Source organism: Rhinichthys klamathensis, unplaced genomic scaffold (genome assembly GCF_029890125.1).
Source record: "Rhinichthys klamathensis goyatoka isolate OS25496 unplaced genomic scaffold, OSU_Roscu_1.1 h1tg000049l_1, whole genome shotgun sequence".
Lineage (NCBI taxonomy): Eukaryota > Metazoa > Chordata > Actinopteri > Cypriniformes > Leuciscidae > Rhinichthys > Rhinichthys klamathensis.
Genome location: NW_026606595.1, coordinates 642,501 through 665,000, shown reverse-complemented (window position 1 = coordinate 665,000; position 22,500 = coordinate 642,501). Strand labels below are relative to the sequence as shown.

Below are 22,500 nucleotides of genomic sequence, written 5' to 3'. Positions count from 1 at the left end.
TATTTATAATAACGTAATATTGACGGAACGCGAAAGACGGAACTCTGAAGCGCGGAAGTGCAGTGGCCGGACCGTCTGTGGCGTGCACATAACAGACGCGGACGCGATGGCTGAGCGCCAAATCCAAACACCCTCCTCGTTAAAAGCTGACGTGTGGAAATATTTTGGCTTCTGAAGTTGAAGGGGGAAAGGAGCTGGACAAGAGCCACACTAGTTGTAAGCTTTGTAGAGTAAAACTAAAATATTTCGGAAACAAGACACATGAAGCCAAATGACACGTTTCCAGCCAGAGGAGGAAAAACACTCGGCTGTAACGTTACCGGTCGTTGTTATATTATTAATTTACTACAAATATGCTGCTGCTAGTTCAGACACACATGTATTTTCCTGTTGGTTCTTTGCAATGTTAATAAAATATATTGTACGTTAATTCTTTATGGGTCATTACTTTGTACTTTTAAAGCAAAGTATTTATAGTCACACACACAAAAAAAAGATTCTGATAATCGATTTAGCATCGAATCGCAGCCCTCTGAATCGTAATCGAATCGAATCGTGAGGTGCCTAGAGATTCCCACCCCTAGTGAGAACGCTGATGGCGCGCACATGCGTATTAAGAGCTCATTCTATAGACCTTATGCACCAGAGAAACGTGGGCGCCGTCATCTTTAGAACATTGTCTTTGAACTTCTGTTTTTGCGGTCGCTCTGTATATTTCTATGGCATCGCTGTCCAGGAGTAATTAGCTGGTGAAGTGGATTTACTTATTGTAGAGTTAACAAAAGTTATCATGAGCATTGTTATGTTTATCATAAGCATTGTAAAGCAGATGTCTTAACAAATGTCGACCAGGACATTTTTTACGAGCAGTTCATTCATACCTATGCAAGATCGCTGTGAAAATACAGACCAGAAGTCAAAAGACAACGAGCGCAGCGCTGAAAAGGGGCGGGGCTACATAAGGTCTATAGGGATGTGCGTTTGAATATATGTGCGCAGGCATGTAGTCCTTCCCTAAAAAACAACCCTCAACAAACTACTTGTCTGGCCTTAAAATTTATAATACAGAATGTTATCGCTTCGGCGTAGCCACACGAACCGGGATTATCCCGACAACGATTATCTGTGCAGAGGAGAAGGAGGAGGCCTAGGAGAGACTAGTGAGAGACTAGTTTTTAGTCTAGCTTTGAACTGACAGAGTGTGTCTGCTTCCCGGACAATGGTAGGAAGACTGTTCCAAAGTTTTGGTGCTAAATAGGAAAAGGATCTCCCGCCAGCAGTCGATTTAGATATTCTAGGTATTATCAACTGGCCGGTATTTTGAGATCGCAATAGACGTGAAGGACTATAATGCGTTAAGAGCTCGCTCAAGCACTGCGGAGCTAAACCATTTAGTGCTTTGTAAGTAATCAGCAATATTTTAAAATGTATACGATGTTTAATAGGCAGCCAATGCAGTGTTGACAGAACCGGGCTAATATGGTCATACTTCCTGGTTCTGGTAAGAACTCGAGCTGCTGCGTTTTGGACCAGCTGTAGTTTGTTTATTAAGCGTGCAGGGCAACCACCCAGTAGAGCATTACAGTAATCTAGCCTTGAGGTCATGAACGCATTAACTAATTGTTCCGCATTCGTCAATGAGAGCATATGGTGTATTTTAGATATATTTTTAAGATGGAAAATGTGGTTTTACAGATACTAGACACGTGACTTTCACATGAAAGATAGCTATCAAAGAGCACGCACACACACACACACACACAGGTTCCTAACCGACGACGAAGACTTAACAGAGCAGCCATCAAGTGTTAGACAGTATTCTAGGTTATTCTAGACGTTTTTTTTCTAATAATTAGAATCTCTGTTTTTTCAGAATTTAGTAGTAGGAAATTACTAGTCATCCAATTTTTTATATCAGCTATGCATTCCGTTAATTTTGTGAATTGGTAAGTTTCGTTGGGTTTTGAAGAAATATACAGCTGAGTATCATCGGCATAACAGTGAAAGCTCACTCCATGTTTCCTAATGATATCTCCTAATGGTAGCATGTACAGAGTGAACAGCAGCGGTCCTAGTACTGAGCCTTGTGGTACGCCATACTGAACTTGTGATCAATAAGACATCTCTTCATTTACTGCTACAAACTGATAACGGTCAGTTAAGTATGATTTAAACCATGCTAATGCAATTCCACTAATGCCAACATAGTTTTCTAGTCTATTTAAAAGAATGTTGTGGTCAATGGTGTCAAATGCAGCACTAAGATCGAGTAACACTAATAGAGAGATACAACCACGATCGGATGATAAGAGCAGATCATGTGTGACTCTGATGAGAGCGGTCTCAGTGCTATGGTACGGTCTAAATCCGGACTGGAAATCCTCAAAAGGCAGATTTGAGATCGGCCTGTAATTTACTAATTTATAGAGTATTTTAACAAGTGGTTTAATCATAGCCAGCTTAAAAGGTTTTTGGTACGTATCCTAGAGACAAAGACGAATGAATGATATTAAGAAGAGGATCTATGACCTCTGGAAGCATCTCTTTCAGTAGCTTAGTCGGTATAGGGTCTAACATGCATGTTGTCGATTTAGATGATTTAACGAGTTTAGAAAATTCTTCTTCTCCTATAGCAATGAATGAATCAAACTTAGCAAACCATAACCATCCAATCAATTCCCCACGGACACAATCAAGCCTACATTTGTTCTTGTTTCAGAAGTGTTTCACTCGGATATACCGGCACTACAGGGAAGAAAAGCAATCAGAATCAGATTTGTGTTGACCTGCAGTTGGTCCACTAGCGCTGTGTTGTAGTGCAGCCTGACGAGTCTGTTTCCCTCGACAGGAGCGTGTGACTCTGGCCAGGAGGATCGAGAAGATGGAGTTCTTCCACAGCCGAGAGACACAGCACAACTCCTGGGTCAGGCAGGCGGCCGAGGCCATGGACATCGACGTGGACGACGACCTGCTGATGGGTACGAGCTTCTGAAGTGGTATGAGCAGTGTTTACAGTGTGACCTTTCACCCCTGACCTGTGGCCTGTGTGTTTCAGGAGGCGGTAAAGATGAGGAGGATGACCGTGAGCAGCAGAGGCTGATGAAGAGCCTGAAGAACCAGCTCAAGCAGCTGATCTCCCAGCCGGTCTTCAGACACCAGATGAAGACCAGGTACCCGACGCAGATGGGCAAACTAACCCTGCCTCAGCTGCCCCTCGCCACAGCGGACACTGCGCTCGCCAGCGTGAGCCGCGACAGATCCACCGCCACACTGCAGCGCTGACTGGGTTAAACAGAGGATGGTGTTTACATGTGTGAAGGACAGCGGAAATGCACTGTTACCAAAGGGCGGGACTTTTAAATCATCTTAATACTGTCAGAAAGCATGGGGACGTCTGGGACTGAAGAACATGATCCAGCAGAGACGTGTAATGCGTCTAGTGTTTTATGTCTAGTGGTGTCTACTTCATGGACTGATCTGTTCATCTGTAAGTGACTGCCATTAGAAATGTATTGTGAACACAGACCTGATGTTTATATATGAGAAATAATGAACCAGAGATCTTGTAGACTTAGATTTAACTAAACAAAAACTTTCTTTAAAACTATCATATTTTCTCCATTTGGACGTTTCACTCAAACATTCTCACATCTTTTACTCTCGTCGTTTCTAACCCATGTGATTGACGGCTAAAGGCTGAAGATGCTCATAAACGTGCTTCAGTATATTTAGTCAAACAAACCTCAGATGATGATGCAGTGATTCTGCTGAACCGTCACACTGTCTACTGAGATGATTACAATGAAATACTGATAAGCCAGTTGTTTGTTGCATAATAAAAACATGTGAATGGGATTGTTTGATCATCTCTTTAATGCACATTTGAGTTTAATGCACAGGGTTTCTAACAGTTTCTTATTCATTCAGCGTTCATAAACAGCAGGAACAATCAGAAGCATTGAACTGTTTCACACTGATTCTGACGAGGAAGGAAGCTTGTTTCAGCCCATTTAAAATATAATTTATAATCTGACTACTTTTCTCAGAATAATGAGATAAAAAGTCGCAATTGTGTGTATGAAGTGAGAATTGTGATATAAACTCGTAATTGCGGGGGGAAAAAATTGTGAGACGAAAATGTCACAATGTGGAGAGACAGTGGACAGAAACAAGCTTCCATAGTCGAGCAATGTCATGTGTTTCTAAACGGTGCGATTTACACAATGGCCTTTGGGGGGGGGTCAATAATTTTTTACGGTGCACATATATAGAGTATATGTAGGCCTTTACATATACACACATTTTATTTTAAACCTTTTAGGGAACATTTTAAATAATTACCTTATTAAAATCTACTTGAATCTGCATATCTGTGGTGTTCAAATACCTGAATTTACCAATTACTTCGATCAACCACAATTCTACAGACTGTTACCATTAAATCCTTTTCAACCATCAATTAAAGCCATTTTTACACTGCAAAGGTGGAACAGAAGCTGCACATGACGTGGCATTTATGTTTATTTAAGAGTCAAAAATACAAAGGTTTGCACTTCCCAAACCCCCTAACTGGGCTCAGGTGCAGGACAACAAAAATCCAAAACAGGAAAAAGAAAAAAACAACCTTTTCTATTTTTGATTATCATGTATTTACATTGCATATGTATTTACATTGCATATGTATTTACATTGCGTAAGGTAAATAGTTTCTAAACATGAAGTTTATACGGGTGAGGCTGCAATATCATCACTAAATAATTATGGTTGATTAATGATTAATAGCCTTCATTAGTGGGGATCAAGCCTTCATTAGGGGGGAATCAAGCCTTCATTAGTGGGGATCAAGCCTTCATTAGGGGGGATCAAGCCTTCATTAGGGGGGAATCAAGCCTTCATTTGGGGGGATCATGCCTTCATTATGGGGATCAAGCCTTTATTAGGGGATCAAGCCTTTATTAGGGGGGGGTCAAGCCTTCATTAGTGGGATCTTGTCTTCATTAGGGGGATCAAGCCTTCATTTGGGGGGGTCAAGCCTTCATTTGGGGGGATCATGCCTTCATTATGGGGATCAAGCCTTCATTAGGGAGGTCAAGCCTTCATTATGGGGAATCAAGCCTACATTAGGGGGGTCAAGCCTTCATTAGGGAGGTCAAGCATTCATTGGGGGAATCAAGCCTACATTAGGGGGGATCAAGCCTTCATTAGGGGGGGGGTCAAGCCTTCATTAGTGGGATCTTGTCTTCATTAGGGGGATCAAGCCTTCATTTGGGGGGGTCAAGCCTTCATTTGGGGGGATCATGCCTTCATTATGGGGATCAAGCCTTCATTAGGGAAGTCAAGCCTTCATTATGGGGAATCAAGCCTACATTAGGGGGGTCAAGCCTTCATTAGGGAGGTCAAGCATTCATTGGGGGAATCAAGCCTACATTAGGGGGGATCAAGCCTTCATTAGGGGGGTCAAGCCTTCATATTAGGGGGGGGGGGGGGGGGTCAAGCCTACATTAGGGGGGGTCAAGCCTCATTCGGGGGGATCAAGCCTTCATTAGGGGATATCAAGCCTTCATTAGGGGTATCAAGCCTTTATTAGGGAGGGTCAAGCCTTCATTAGAAGGGATCAAGCCTTCATTAGAAGGGATCAAGCCTTCATTAGGGGGTCAGACCCCCCAAACCCCCCTGTAATTCGCACCCTATATCTAAACCCAAATGCTGGTACTGAACTCTCACACAGTCTGGTGGCGTGAGCGGCTGCAACAGTGTCTATCTACTGTAGCATCTTCATCACTGTGGCTCCGCTGCTCCTGCTCTTCTGTACTGTGGCTCCGCTGCTCCTGCTCTTCAGCTGGATTCTACCAGAAGTGCTTTTCTTGGCTGTCGCAGCACTGCTGTCTGTGAGTCTCATAGCTCTTCTCTCCAGGTCTGCTTTCTCAACCATGAACTCCTTTGAAAGCATGTGAAGAAAGAAACAAGTTATTGATTGAGTTTGAGTAAGTGCCGTCGGTTGAATGTCAATGAAGCGCCAGCACCTTTATCATGTCCATCACGGTGGCCGCGTCCATGCCGTCCAGAGAGCCGTAGTGGCTCAGGTAACACTGCTCTCCGAGGTTTCTCACGGCTATCAGGATGTTCCCCACTTCCTCCACCTGCCAAAGAAACCGGAACATCACAAACATTAACCATGCTTTTGTCTTTCCATCACAATGACAGTCCAGTGAACAGAAGAGAGACTGAACCAACCCTGCTTAGGATGGATAGAAGCATGTCATTTTACTGTATTGCTGTATTTTTATTCACTTTTGCCTCCTTATGTTTATATGTGACAGTAGTTAGACTGAAGTGGGAGCGAGACCGACGGGATTCAGACTCGAGCTGCAATGGCAACATGTAAATCAAGAACAAACTTTAGACCTTAACTAGACACATTTACCATTGCTTAGTAACATTTTATAGCAAAATCCAGTAATTCCAATCAGAATGCACACGATCACGAGTTTCACGCGAGAATAAAAATGTTCGCTGCACAGATTTCACTCATGTTTAGCTTCGATGTGAATTTGTTGCGCTGAACAACAGAAAGCAAGAAAGAACAAGACATTGGGTTAGCTACACTGTGGGAACTCCTCCCCTTCTCCACTTAAATGAACTGGACAATTGTCATGAAATATGCAAATGCGTGCAAATACTGACAGGCTAGAGGCAGTATAAAATGCCCTGGAGCGACAATTGCATCAGAATCCACGACTGAATGCTTGCACAGCCGAAAGCGGCGAGGCGGCCAACGCAATGCCTCTTTCCCGCCTCTCAGGGAACCGAGGTTACGAAAGTAACCAGAGACTTTCCCTTTGAGAACGGTCTCTTCTATATTGCGTCAGTTACACTGCGGGAATAGTATAAAATCCCACTGTGCGAGCGGCGAAGATAGCCGAAGAACGAAGCAAAGTACACCAAGCATTGGGTATCACAGCACACAATTCCCACCAATAGCACAGCGCCGGCAGGAGTGCTCGCATCTAATAGGCGGAGCTATACCAATGAAACGCAAGCTCAATTCCTATAAAAAATGACATATCTGAACAGAATGACTGCAGGCTACACTGAATACAGGGCAGACACAGCACAATAAGCATAACATTTACATAAGCATGTAAACATTCACAGCGTCAACAGCCAAGCAGTAACAACTGCATAAGCAACATTCACAGCGTCAACAGCAACAGCGGTAACAACTGTGACAAAAGCAAACATTGTACAAGGTAACATGAATGTAGTTAATGACTCACCGAAAGCACCTGGGACGCTACAGACGGCACATCCAATTGAAGACCAGCCAGCTGCAAAACATATATCCTGAATAGACATCCCTCTAGACCAAGCCCAAGAAGAGGCAAAAGCCCTCGTCGAGTGAGCTCTGATGTTAAGGGGGCATTCCTGTCCCTGGCTTGCATAAGCCAAAGCGATAGCGTCCACGATCCAGTGAGAAAGCCTCTGTTTTGAAACTGCCCTTCCATTGGTGTCGAAAAGCGGCGAACGGTCGACATACATCCGCAAAGCCCTGACAGGGCAAAAAGCTCTCTGAGCGTCAGCGCCATGCGAGGCAGGTGGCTCGGTAGATAAAGCAGGTAGCGAAATGACCTGTGCCTTGAAGGTTGTAGAAAGAGACTTAGGCACTTAGCCTCGTTTCAGCCTGAGAGTGACACTGCAGTCGCCGGGTCTGAAACAAATGTAATCGCCGTCCAGTGAAAATTGTGTGTAAATGCAATGCAAAAACAGACATAGCGGCTGAGTTGTTGCGGTCGTTGACGCTGGTGGTGATGTTTGCGGGCTGATGCCATGCCCCAGCGAGGCGGAACGTGCTGGCGGGGAAACAGCTCGTGGGCAACAAACTGGACATTAACCGCTCACGGACATCGACGCAGGTGACTGGATGCTGCCGACATCCCAGACACACTGGGAGGATATAGCAGCTACGGGCTGCGGCTCCATGCTGGTCTGAAGCAGGGCGAGCGGCGCAGAATCGGCAGAAAGAGGAGGAAATAGCTATTTTTGTGAAATTGTACGCTTTTTTATTGAACAAACAGACACAAGTGAAGGGGGGGATTCTGAAATCCACTGCTGCTTCAATGTATATATAATCAAGGTATTAATCAATAGTTTTCCTTCTAAATATGACATGAGTTGAATGACTTCCCTAGGCTTAAGAGATTTTACTTTGTTATAGAAGTTACCAGTGTGATTACTGAAATGTTCTTTCATGTATTCTCTAATGTCTGTATTAGATATCATATCTGAGAGGTGACTGAAGGGTCTGGCCCATGCCAGGAGAGCAGTAACAGTGCTTGCTCATTTAGCCCCGCTTCCAGAGATGAAATATGGACTTGTTTTGTTTGAACATGTGTTAAAACATAAGGGTCACTGGAACCAATAGTTTAAGTGACCATTTCTTTAGTTTAAGTCTTTCCTTTACTGTCAGATAAAACTGTCCTCTCTTTGAGAGAAAGAACATGTTATCTTGATGTTTTGAGAAGACTCTCCTGTTTAAAGTTAGAGCCTGACCAAATCCAACCGTGAAGAAGCAGTGTGTCGGTATGTCTGTGTTAGTTTTCTTGGTTTCAGGTTAAGGAACAATTGGCATTATTAGAGATGGACTGACTTGTTATATTCGACATGTAGGAGACTAGAAACGCAGATCTGCAACCTGGAAGTTTCAGCTGCATAATCGATGATATGCTTCAGTCTTTCTGTTTGTGTGTGGAATATTACTATGTTTATCTATTTCTTAGCCAATCAGAATCATTTAACCTGAAGCTTACGTAGCTTAGACCTGGTGAAGGGAATAACTGCTGTGATCTTTGTAACTGTAAGAGGGGCGAAATCCTTGTGAGGGATGAACTTCTTGTGAGTCTTGAAGCTGAACTTCTGCTGATGAAACTGCAAACTATCTTCAGTAAAGTTTTTCTTTCATTTATTATAATTCTGACTTATGTCTTGAATTGACTGCACTTCCCCTAACACAAGAACATTGCTGTTGTCACCCACATGAACACGGCGCTTGGGGGGTGGGCCTCCAGCGAACTCTCTCCTCCTCTTTACGGGACCATCATGAAGACGGCTTGGCAGCCGGGGACGGCCCACGGCTCCTCCTAGGTCTGTGACGCCTCTTCGTGGGTCCCGTCCACTGCTTACAGCGAACATCTGGCGCAGGGCGAGGCGGAGAAGAGGAGCGTGATCTGGACGACTGCTGGCACGCATGTCTAGGCATCAGATGACTCTAAGCCTGGGCAAAACGTTCAACGACTGACACAGCGTCACCGAAGAGGCCGGAGGGAGTAATCGGCGCATTGAGAAGCGTTTTGCCGTCAGAGTCTCTCAGGTCAGCTAAAGTAAGCCACAAATGCCTGTGGAGAACCACTATGAAGCTCATGGATCGGCCAATGGCTTGGGCCGGCACTTAGTGGCCATCAGCGCGAAGTCCGTCGCCGCACTCTTCCATGGAGTCTGCGCTGGTGCCGCCGCTGTCTGGAACACCTGCAACAACGCCAGATGCCCAACGGCACAAATGAGCAGCCACGGTCTCCTCGAAAACTCTCATTCGCGAAAATGACTGGGGAATACGTTATTGTCTTCCCCAAGGAGGGAAGGGCCCACCAGCCCCCGTAAGGCCACGAGGAATGTTTCTGCGAGTCCTCCGGGCACGAACCGACATGTCCGGTTGCATGTTATACTGCCGCTAGCCTGTCAGTATTTGCATATTTAGTGACAATTGGCCAGTTCATTTAACTGGCGTTATCCTATAAAGTTTCAGAAAAGTGGAGAAGGAGAGGAGTTCCCACAGCGTAGATGACGCATTGTAGAAGTGACCGCTCTTGAAAGGGAACTGATTTTAAAGTGACTTCTGTGTGAGCGGTGCTTCATACATCACTACACCACTGACGATGGACTGAAATCTTGCTGTCAGACCTGTAGAAATATATTAAAGGACTCATGGCTGCATCAGGACAGCAGCGCACGTGTTTCACAGAAGAACCAGCTTCCTGAAGATTTAACTCGGCTTTGCTGTAGGTTTTCATTCTGCAAGTCAGACCGTCATTGAGTGCATTTACATGCACATTCTGAACCCCATAATGACTACTAAGCCAACAATGTTAACCCGTTTACCTGTATCATACGGCTTCAGCATAAACCGATGGACACATGTGCATGCGTGATACGCGTCAGGAAAGTGTCTTTACTGCGGAATGGAGCGCATCCGGACAGAGCCAGCGTTTATATATCGACTCTTTCTGCTTATTTAACATCACATCTCACACAACAAATGAAGTCAGATACACGAACGATTAGGTTTTGACGTCATCACAGGGGAATAACCTGATTATTAGTATTCTAATGAATGCGGTTAACTTGTGTTGTCGGTGATGGGTTAAACGAGTTTGCTGCTGTCCGTCATGCGAACGGATCCGTCAGACGTGTGTCTCTCGTTAGATTTCTCTAGATTTAGCCGAGTGATTGGTGGCTCGCCAATTTATTATTCTCTAATACATAAGATAAGTAAGCTTAACCAGAGTTCTTGTGAGGATTTATTGAAGGTAGTAGTGTAGCAGTTCTTCAGCAGCGATGCTAGAATCTCGTCCTTCAAATAATCTGAACCCAAACTTTATACCAGAGTAAAGAAGTGATAGGACCTACCATATAAAGTCCTCACAAGGCAGATTGCACTAGATTTGTGTGGGCCGTCATACATCTGTATGGGCATTTGGTTCATATCTTTACAGACACAGATAGAGTTGATTGCATTCTGAGGCACGGTCACAATGTAAATGCATCTGACTAAAGATGACTGAGAAAACACAATCTCAAGCACACCTGAGCGAGATACCTAAGCTCTTCAGGATCTCTATAAGAGCTGAGGTCGGTGAGTTTGATCAGGGTTTGAGCTAAACTCTGCCGGGTTTGAGGAACCTCATGAGGTCTGAGTGTTTGTACTGTGAGGGCTCAGACCTGGTCTCTGGACTGGGACATGTGCATGCGAAGCGTCATCTCCAGCTGCTTGTTCTTCTCACTGGTCTGATCCAGCTGTGTCTGTAGCTCGGACAGCTCCTGGTTAGTCGTCTGCCTCGAGCACAAAAACACGTCAGTACGTCAAACGTGTGTAACGAGCCCGTAACGCTGTTCCACTGATGTGAATGTACCAGTTTATAGGTGTTGTGCTGGTGTTTGAGGGCGTCCAGCTGGTCCTGGCTCGTCTTCATCTCGTCCGTCAGGCTGTTTAACTGCTGAAGAAGATCCTGTCGGCTGATGCTCAGAGTCTCGTAGCGTCTGATGATCGCCGTCACCAGCTCCGTCCGGTACCCTAGATAGTCTGCACAGCGGGGATGAGGCCCGTTCACACCAAGAACCGTAACTATATCAGCGTCCACACCGGACAATATCATACTGTTTATTATAGGGCTGTCAAATAAAAATTAGAATTTTGAATATTCGTCGAATAAAAAATCAATTTAAAAAACATGCATTTGAATTTTTGGTGTGTCGAGGGGCGCGCGAGGCATGATGATGATGTAACTGATGCAGTGTGTTCCTGTTAGCTTATCCAGTACAGCAGGCGCGGCTGCGTCGTTAATTTGTAAAATGGCGTAAAAAGGATCTTCCTGCTGACGAAAACACACTTGACCAAACCGGCACATCGGTCAGAGCTGAGTGTGTGTGTGTGCGTGTGTGTGTGTGTGTGTGTGTGTTCATCAGTTGGAGACACTGTGAACAGAAAGCGCTCAGCACTCGCTCAGATCAAGAGCGTCTGGTGTTTGTGATGATCAATATGTAGATGTAGTGAGTAGAAGTGAGTGTTTCTGAATGCCAGTTTGCTGGTGTGTGTTCATGTCGTTCATTACGCTGTGTGTTGAAGTGTGTTTTCTCAGGTTACTGATGCACACAGTTTTATGCACTACTGTAACCTAATTTTATTTGCATGCACATTAAGGAAATTATATTTTATTTAAGAACAATTGTTTCAACAGTTAATGCACTTTAAAAAGTGAATGTCATTTAATTTCAATAAAAGATGTGATGCTTGATTTGGTTTATATTTGCTTCTTGCGCTCGCTTGCGCCCTCTTGTGGACACAGGAGACGATACAGCACTGTTCTCCAATCTCCTCTAACATAGTATTGCCTTTAGAATTCGAATATAATTTGAATTTTGCTAATATTTAAGAAAGAAATTCGAATTTAGCTTCCCAGCCATTTTGACAGCCCTGGTTTATTATAAGTGCTGCAGTCTGCCGCTTTAAATGCTCGAGTTCTTTACAGCAGGATGGATTCTGATTGGCTGTCAATGTTTTTATCATTCATAAGCTGGAAAAGAAATTAGTTTTGAAAGAGATTACAGTGGCATCGTTCCTGTGCCATTATCGTTATAGTTGTGGTGTGTGAACGGCCTATAGACTAAATAAAAGACTCATAGTTTTCTGTCCAAAATGTTCTTACTGTCTGGAAGTAAATCAAGTGTCTTCATCAGAAAGTCCTCGAATATCTTAAATTTGTTCACTCGCTCTTTTAAATACAGTCGTCTGTTGAATAGAGAAACATGATTAATGCACATCTCAACTTTAACAGTCATAAGATTTCAGATTTAGTTTAAACTGGTTTGTGGTGTGTGTGTGTGTGTGTGTGTGTGTGAGTGTGTGTGTGTGTGTGTGTGTGTGTGTGTGTGTGTGTGTGTGTGTGTGTGTGTGTGTGTGTGTGTGTGTGTGTGTGTGTGTGTGTGTGTGTGTGTGTGTGTGTGTGATCTTGCACTCGTCAGTACTGCTGTAAACGACTGGACTGTCTTCACTGGTTACCTTGCCTGTAAGTCCTGGAGAAGTGAGGACAGTTCAGCTTTCTCCTTTTCCTTCAGCTCGTTCTGCTGTCTCTCCGTCTGGAATTTCTTCAGCGCACGGCGACGTTTCAGCTCGTTCTCCTCCACAAACTTTTCAAACTCGGCTGCCCTTTGTTTAGTCTGTGTGAGGAGACGTGATCTCAAGCAAACATGATCAACAACAGTTTCATCCACTAATGTACCGTAACCCCAAACAAACAGCTGGAGGGTTTATCTGTTTATAACGATATAACGATTGCTCTGAAAGATATACAAACGATGTTGTTTCTTTGGGCAGTTGTATTTATAGTTGAGGTGTGGTTATTCTTTTACATTTAGAACGATTTTTAAAACTATCTTTATTGTTATAGTTATCGTCCTTGATGTGAACAGACTGTGTTTGACAGGACACACTGACTGTGAATGTATGCATGTAAGAGTCTTTCAGCAGCAGGAGTCACTCCTACAGTGCAGACCCCTAGTGTCCTACACGTGTAAGTGCAGGAGAACCCGGATCCTCACTCACCTCTGTCTGTCTCTGCTGTAGCTGCGCTCTTCTCTCCCGCAGGAGCTTCATGCAGTTGTGAACCTGCTGTCGTTTGTCCATCAGCTGCGTGTTCATCTCGTCCACCTCCACACGCTTCTTCAGGACCAGTGTGGACTGCAGTGTGTTCACGCCCGTCTCCAGGAGCCTGCTGGAGCCCTGCAGCACATCACCACCACAGCTCATCACATCACAGCTCATCACAGCTCATCACATCACAGCTCATCACAGCTCATCACATCACAGCTCATCACAGCTCATCACAGCTCATCACATCACCATCACAGCTCATCACATCACCATCACATCACCGCTCATCACATCACAGCTCATCACATCACAGCTCATCACAGCTCATCACAGCTCATCACATCACATCACAGCTCATCACATCACAGCTCATCACCATCACATCACCATCACATCACAGCTCATCACATCACAGCTCATCACAGCTCATCACCATCACAGCTCATCACCATCACATCACCATCACATCACTGCTCATCACATCACAGCTCATCACAGCTCATCACCATCACAGCTCATCACCATCACAGCTCATCACATCACAGCTCATCACATCACAGCTCATCACCATCACAGCTCATCACCATCACAGCTCATCACAGCTCATCACATCACAGCTCATCACCATCACATCACCATCACATCACAGCTCATCACATCACAGCTCATCACAGCTCATCACATCGCAGCTCATCACAGCTCATCACATCACAGCTCATCACAGCTCATCACATCACCATCACATCACCATCACATCACAGCTCATCACCATCACATCACATCACAGCTCATCACAGCTCATCACATCACAGCTCATCACAGCTCATCACATCACCATCACATCACCATCACATCACAGCTCATCACCATCACATCACCATCACATCACCATCACATCACAGCTCATCACCATCACATCACATCATAACACCATCACATCACAGCTCATCACCATCACATCACAGCTCATCACAGCTCATCACATCACAGCTCATCACAGCTCATCACATCACCATCACATCACAGCTCATCACATCACCATCACATCACAGCTCATCACCATCACCATCACAGCTCATCACATCACAGCTCATCACATCACAGCTCATCACATCACAGCTCATCACATCACAGCTCATCACAGCTCATCACATCACAGCTCATCACAGCTCATCACATCACCATCACATCACCATCACATCACAGCTCATCACCATCACATCACCATCACATCACAGCTCATCACCATCACATCACATCACAGCTCATCACCATCACATCACATCACCATAACAGCTCATCACATCACCATCACATCACAGCTCATCACCATCACATCACCATCACATCACAGCTCATCACCATCACATCACATCACAGCTCATCACCATCACATCACATCACAGCTCATCACCATCACAGCTCATCACCATCACATCACCATCACATCACAGCTCATCACCATCACATCACATCACAGCTCATCACCATCACATCACATCACCATAACAGCTCATCACATCACCATCACATCACAGCTCATCATCATCACATCACATCACCATCACATCACAGCTCATCACCATCACATCACCATCACATCACAGCTCATCACATCACATCACAGCTCATCACCATCACATCACCATCACATCACAGCTCATCACATCACAATCACATCACAGCTCATCACCATCACATCACATCACATCACAGCTCATCACCATCACATCACCATCACAGCTCATCACCATCACATCACCATCACATCACAGCTCATCACATCACATCACATCACATGATCACCATCACATCATCATCACATCACAGCTCATCACCATCACATCACATCACCATCACATCACAGCTCATAACATCACCATCACATCACCATCACAGCTCATCACCATCACAGCTCATCACATCACTAGGGCTGCAATAACTAATCGATAAAATCGATAATAATCGATTATGAAAATCGTTGTCAACGAATGTCATTATCGATTAGTTGGTCTGCTTACGTCACGGGGAGCGTTTACTGGTGATTGGTTGAAACAGGCCTATCAGGATGCTCTCTGTCTTACACGTGCTTCATGAGGCACACACACACAAGGTCTCTCTCCCTCCGTTGCTCTGCCGCGCGCTCGCGCTACACGGTTTGGAGCACAGTCTCTTCTGTCTCGCATGCGCGCTCAAATCCCGGGAGTTTGAACTAATTTCCGAGCCGCTATCAATATGCGGGTGACTTCCAGAACTTCCGGGAGACTTGGGATGTCTGTATTTTGTCTCGAGCATCAGGTTGCGCAATCAGTTCGCTCGCAACATAAGTGATGGATTAAAATAGCTCTACCGCAGAAATATTAAATTAAAACGGTCTTTACAAAGCGAAGCACTAAATATAAAGGCAGTTAATAACAGCAGCAGTAAAATATTGTTTTTTAGTCACTGTACTCAGTGGTTTTCAGCGAATGTTTGTGCACTAATGCATCATTTTTCCTGTCTTTTTAATCAAGCCTGTTAGCTTGCTGTGTACCTCCATTACGTTCTCTTTATAGAGCATTTGTCTACTATTAAGTTTTAATTGTTTTTCAAACGCGATCTACTGCAGCTCTATGTTCACACGCTTGTTTTCAGTCTTTCTATATTTATTTTTACAAATTATCCTTATAATTCAATTAATTTTAAATACAAATTAAATGAATTATATATTTGAGATGTTTTTAGTTTATATCTTCACATCTGAACAACATGTCTGTAAATTTGTTTTAACAAAAATTGTGTTAAAACAATATGTTGGATATAATTTTTTTTTTTTTTTACATTAATCATGGTTGTCAACTTGCCATCAGCAATTATCATTAAAAACAATGCAAATATTGATATTTGTAAAACTCAATGTGTGGCTTTTGCACTTTTTAAAGTACACTTTTACACATAAATATCCTAATTGAGGGTTTTAGGTAACACTTTATTTTACGGTGTCCTTGTTACATATATTACATGTACTTACTGTAGTAATAACAGTAAATTATGCATAATTACATGCAACTAACCCTCAACCTAATCCTACCCTATTCCTAAAGTAAGTACATGTAGTTACTTAATATTACTCTGTACTTAAATATATAATTACACTGTAACAAGGAGACCTTAAAATAAAGTGTAACCGGGTTTTATTTAGTCATAATAAACAAAAAATCGAATTGAATTTTTATCAGATTAATCGATTAATCGAAAAAATAATCGTCCGATTAATCGATTATCAAAATAATCGTTAGTTGCAGCCCTACACATCACCATCACATCACAGCTCATCACATCACCATCACATCACAGCTCATCACCATCACATCACAGCTCATCACCATCACATCACATCACCATCACATCACAGCTCATCACATCACCATCACATCACAGCTCATCACATCACCATCACATCACAGCTCATCACATCACCATCACAGCTCATCACATCACCATCACATCACAGCTCATCACCATCACATCACAGCTCAGCACATCACATCACATCACAGCTCATCACCATCACATCACCATCACATCACCATCACATCACCATCACATCACCATCACATCACAGCTCATCACATCACAATCACATCACAATCACCATCCCATCACCATCACATCACAATCGCATCACCATCACATCACCATCACATCACCATCACATCACAATCACATCACCATCACATCACCATCACAGCTCATCACATCACCATCACATCACCATCACATCACCATCACATCACAGCTCATCACAGCTCATCACATCACCATCACATCACAATTACATCACCATCACTATCACAGCTCATTACATCACCATCACATCACAATCACATCACATCACAGCTCATCACATCACATCACCATCACCATCACCATCACCATCACATCACCATCACATCACCATCACATTACATCACATCACATCACATCACAGCTCATCACATCACAATCACAGCTCATCACTAGGGCTGGGTATCGTAACAAAATGTTCGGTACCGATACCGATACCGATACCTTGACTTCGATACCGGTTCCTGAACGATACTTTTTTCGATACCAATTTTATGTAACCAGGTTTAACAATATAACATTACCTAATTTTTTTTTCAGTTTGTTGACTTTTTTACACTCATATTTTGAGTATGTAAAAAAGCACCAATGCTAAAGTTTTCTATGTTTCCTAATCATTTAACAACATGTATTCTTTACTTCAATGAGCTCATTGTTTCTGCTTTAACTTAATGCATTAATTAACGATGAAACTGAATGAAAATTAATTGAAATGCATTACACTGTCACCTCTGATAACAGATCACTCTAAATTGTAATTTAGACATGCATTTTCTGTAAAGCTGCTTTGAAACGATATGTATTGTGAAAAATGCTATACAAAAAAATGTGAATTAAATTAAATATAGGCTACTGGGGGGCGGGATATATACCTGCACGTGAAGCTTGCAGCAAAGCACTGGCAAAAGTAGCCTAATGATTATGGATGTGGAAACAATAGCAAGGAGATATTTTAATTGTTTATTAATGAACAAGTGTTTACTAATGGTGTGTTCACACCGAACGCGAATTTAATTATTTGTGCGAGTAGATTACATACATAGTCAATGCAAAGACGCGAATAGACGCATCATTCGCGCCGGGCGTCGCGAATGACGCGAATTGGGCGACGCGTTTGCCGCGAACGTCTTCCGCGCAAGTTGAAAAATTTGAACTCGAGCTAAAGATTCAAGCGTCGAACTAGACGCGATAGACGCGTATTTGACGCTCTATTCGCGTTCGATGTGAACACCATTACTCTCAAGTGTATTTTGTGCGCTTCAGTGCCTAGATTTACGGTGTTGCCGGTCTTGGCAGCAATGATCTTGTCGAAAATATTGCATCGCGTGCATCTGGCATCGAGTCTGGCACATGACATAGGTACACTTTGGATCATTTCCACATATTTTCTATCTATCTGGGTTGGGACGCACGCTTACACACACACACACACACACTGCAGCCTCACGTGCGACGAGCCGCGTCTCTGGGCAGCCGCGTAAACTAGTGTTTTTCCGCCACAGCCAATTATGCTGCATGCTTATTGTTTCACTGACGTTGACGAGATTAACCACTTAGGTACCGAAATGTGGAACCGAAAAACAAGACATGTTTCGATACTCGGTAGTATCGAGGCAATTCGGTCGGTACCTAAAAAGTACCGAACTCGGTACCCAGCCCTACTCATCACATCACATCACATTACCATCACCATCACATCACATCACCATCACATCACCATCACCATCACCATCACCATCACATCACCATCACAGCTCATCACATCACAATCACAGCTCATCACATCACATCACATCACCATCACAACACCATCACATCACAGCTCATCACATCACCATCACCATCACATCACATCACATTACCATCACATCACCATCACATCACCATCACCATCACATCACCATCACATTACATCACATCACATCACATCACAGCTCATCACATCACAGCTCATCACATCACCATCACCATCACATCACATCACATTACCATCACATCACCATCACATCACCATCACATCACCATCACCATCACCATCACATCACCATCACATTACATCACATCACATCACATCACAATCACAGCTCATCACATCACAGCTCATCACCATCACATCACCATCACATCACAGCTCCTCACCATCACATCACCATCACATCACCATCACCATCACAGCTCATCACCATCACATCACCATGACATCACCATCACATCACAGCTCATCACCATCACATCACATCACCATCACATCACATCACATCACAGCTCATCACATCACATCACAGCTCATCACATCACATCACCATCACATCACATAGCAGCTCATCACCATCACAGCTCATCACATCACCATCACCATCACATCACAGCTCATCACATCACCATCACATCACAGCTCATCACATCACCATGACATCACCATCACATCACAGCTCATCACATCACATCACAATCACAGCTCATCACATCACATCACATTACCATCACCATCACCATCACATCACAGCTCATCACATCACCATCACATCACAGCTCATCACCATCACATCACCATCACATCACATCACCATCACATCACCATCACATCACAGCTCATCACCATCACATCACCATCACATCACAGCTCATCACATCACATCACATCACCATCACATCACAGCTCATCACCATCACATCACCATCACATCACATCACATCACCATCACCATCACATCACAGCTCATCACCATCACATCACATCACATCACCATCACATCACAGCTCATCACCATCACATCACCATCACATCACAGCTCATCACCATCACATCACCATCACGTCACATCACATCACAGCTCATCACATCACATCACCATCACATCACAGCTCATCACCATCACATCACATCACCATCACATCACAGCTCATCACATCACCATCACATCACAGCTCATCACATCACCATCACATCACAGCTCATCACCATCACATCACAGCTCATCACCATCACATCACATCACAGCTCATCACATCACCATCACATCACCATCACATCACAGCTCCTCACCATCACATCACATCACAACACAGCTCATCACATCACATCACCATCACAGCTCATCACCATCACATCACAGCTCATCACATCACATCACATCACATCACATCACAGCTCATCACCATCACATCACCATCACATCACATCACAGCTCATCACATCACCATCACATCACAGCTCATCGCCATCACAGCTCATCACATCACCAACACATCACAGCTCATCACCATCACATCACAGCCCATCACATCACCATCACATCACCATCACATCACAGCTCATCACCATCACATCACGGCTCATCACCATCACATCACAGCTCATCACATCACCATCACAGCTCATCACATCACCATCACATCACCATCACATCACAGCTCATCACCATCACATCACCATCACATCACAGCTCATCACATCACCATCACATCACAGCTCATCACAGCTCATCACATCACCATCACATCACAGCTCATCACATCACCATCACAGCTCATCACCATCACATCACCATCACATCACAGCTCATCACATCACATCACATCACCATCACATCACAGCTCATCACATCACATCACATCACATCACAGCTCATCACCATCACATCACCATCACATCACAATCACAGCTCATCACATCACCATCACATCACAATCACATCACCATCACATAGGGGTGGGCGATATGGCAAAAATCTCATATCACGATTTTTTTCAGGAAAATCACGATTAACGATTTTATCACGATTCTTTTTCATGTTGGTTTTACTAATTTGCTAGTGACTGAGCATTACAGCCAAACTAATGTCCCTATTTAAAAAAAGCCTTATAGGTAACAAAAGAAAAAAGAATGGCAGACATTTAGGCCAAAGTGGCGAAGATAAAAATCTTTATCATTATTTTCTTTGTTATTAAGAATTAGGAACAAAGATACACATTAAGCATACACAACTTAATATACAAATGAAATAAACAGTGCTTTATTTTTTCAGCTACAGTAGGGGTATTTAACAGTAGCATTGAAGAAAGTAATTCGGCTAAATGAACAAATACGAAAATAAAACACAACATAGACTTCACTGTATAAATTATACATTGATTATTATTAAAGCTACTACTAAAGTTCTCAGTCAAGAGTAGTGAGTGATTTCCTCTTTGTGTTTTGTTGTTTTATTAACATTAAAGGGATAGTTCTCCCAAACATTTTAATTGTCATCATTTACTCTCTCAAGTTGTTTTAAACCCGAATAAGTTTCTTTCTTCTGTTGAAAATAAAAGTTATTTGGAAGAATGTGGCTAACCAAACAGTTGCTGTACTCCAGTGACTTCCATATATGTTTTCCTACTATGGAAGTCAAGGGGGACCAGCAACTGTTTGGTTAGCCACATTCTTCCAAATAACTTTTATTTTCAACAGAAGAAAGAAATTAATACAGGTTTGGAACAACATTAGAGTGAGTAAATAATGACAGAATTTTTATTTTTGGGTGAGCTATCTCTTTAAGGACAAGAGGCAGCTTGTTTACTAACTGGCTACTGTCGCTTTAAGAGCTGCACGCGACGCGTCTAATATACACGCATTTGACAAGCAGATTTTCTCTCATTTTTTTTCTGTTTGCTTTCACTTTAGACATAACCTACTTTGTTTATGTAAACCTTGTGTGTATTTGACAATATTAGCGCAATAAGACTCGAAAGATAACTTATAACGTAGTCCAGTAAACAGACGCTGTTAGACAGGCTTTCAGTGCCCGTGTGCTTCGGGTGTATGCGCTCAGAAAGCACACGTCAGAACAGCGCATCAGCACGTGAATTACATGTTTAACCAGCGAGGCTTTAAAGCACATGCAAATAATGAACTTCTGTGAACTGCAGTGTCCCGTTCCTCTGCGTTAACATTTGTTGTATGTTGAGACGGAGCTCGGCGCCAAAACTGCAACTGATAAAATGCACGATACTACGATATTTCTTCAAAAGCAGATCGTGGAAACATTTTAATCGTCCACGATCAAAAACCGTGATATCGCACACCCCTACCATCACATCACAGCTCATCACATCACCATCACATCACCATCACATCACAATCACATCACAATCACATCACAATCACATCACCATCACATCACCATCACAGCTCATCACATCACCATCACAATAATAATAATAATAATTCATTACATTTATATAGCGCTTTTCTAGGCACTCAAAGCGCTTCACATGGAAGGGGGAATCTCCTCAACCACCACCAATGTGCAGCATCCACCTGGATGATGCGACGGCAGCCATAGTGCGCCAGAACGCTCACCACACACCAACTTACTGGTGGAGAGGAGACAGTGATGAAGCCAATCAGTGTATATATATATATGGGGATGATTAGGAGGCCATGATGGACAGAGGCCACTGGGCAATTTTGGCCAGGATGCCGGGGTTAC

At 43.4% G+C, this 22,500-nt stretch overlaps 2 protein-coding genes across 2 annotated transcripts in view; one reads left to right on the top strand and one right to left on the bottom strand.

Annotated features, from left to right (window-relative positions):
• Positions 1–3,575, top strand: part of ddx24 (DEAD (Asp-Glu-Ala-Asp) box helicase 24) — a 19,101-nt gene extending 15,526 nt beyond the window's left edge. Inside the window, exons 7-8 of the mRNA XM_056247566.1 lie at positions 2,849–2,978; positions 3,056–3,575. Of these exons, the coding sequence (XP_056103541.1) occupies positions 2,849–2,978; positions 3,056–3,282 (357 nt within the window). The 3' untranslated portion in view covers positions 3,283–3,575. The remainder of the gene's footprint in view (positions 1–2,848; positions 2,979–3,055) is intronic.
• A 2,002-nt stretch (positions 3,576–5,577) lies between these two features.
• si:ch1073-416d2.4 (coiled-coil domain-containing protein 42 homolog) overlaps positions 5,578–22,500 on the bottom strand; it is a 19,630-nt gene continuing 2,707 nt past the window's right edge. The window contains exons 3-9 of the mRNA XM_056247565.1: positions 13,373–13,549; positions 12,830–12,987; positions 12,477–12,559; positions 11,184–11,353; positions 10,993–11,103; positions 6,024–6,140; positions 5,578–5,938 (exon numbers count right to left, since the gene is read on the bottom strand). Of these exons, the coding sequence (XP_056103540.1) occupies positions 5,762–5,938; positions 6,024–6,140; positions 10,993–11,103; positions 11,184–11,353; positions 12,477–12,559; positions 12,830–12,987; positions 13,373–13,549 (993 nt within the window). The 3' untranslated portion in view covers positions 5,578–5,761. The remainder of the gene's footprint in view (positions 5,939–6,023; positions 6,141–10,992; positions 11,104–11,183; positions 11,354–12,476; positions 12,560–12,829; positions 12,988–13,372; positions 13,550–22,500) is intronic.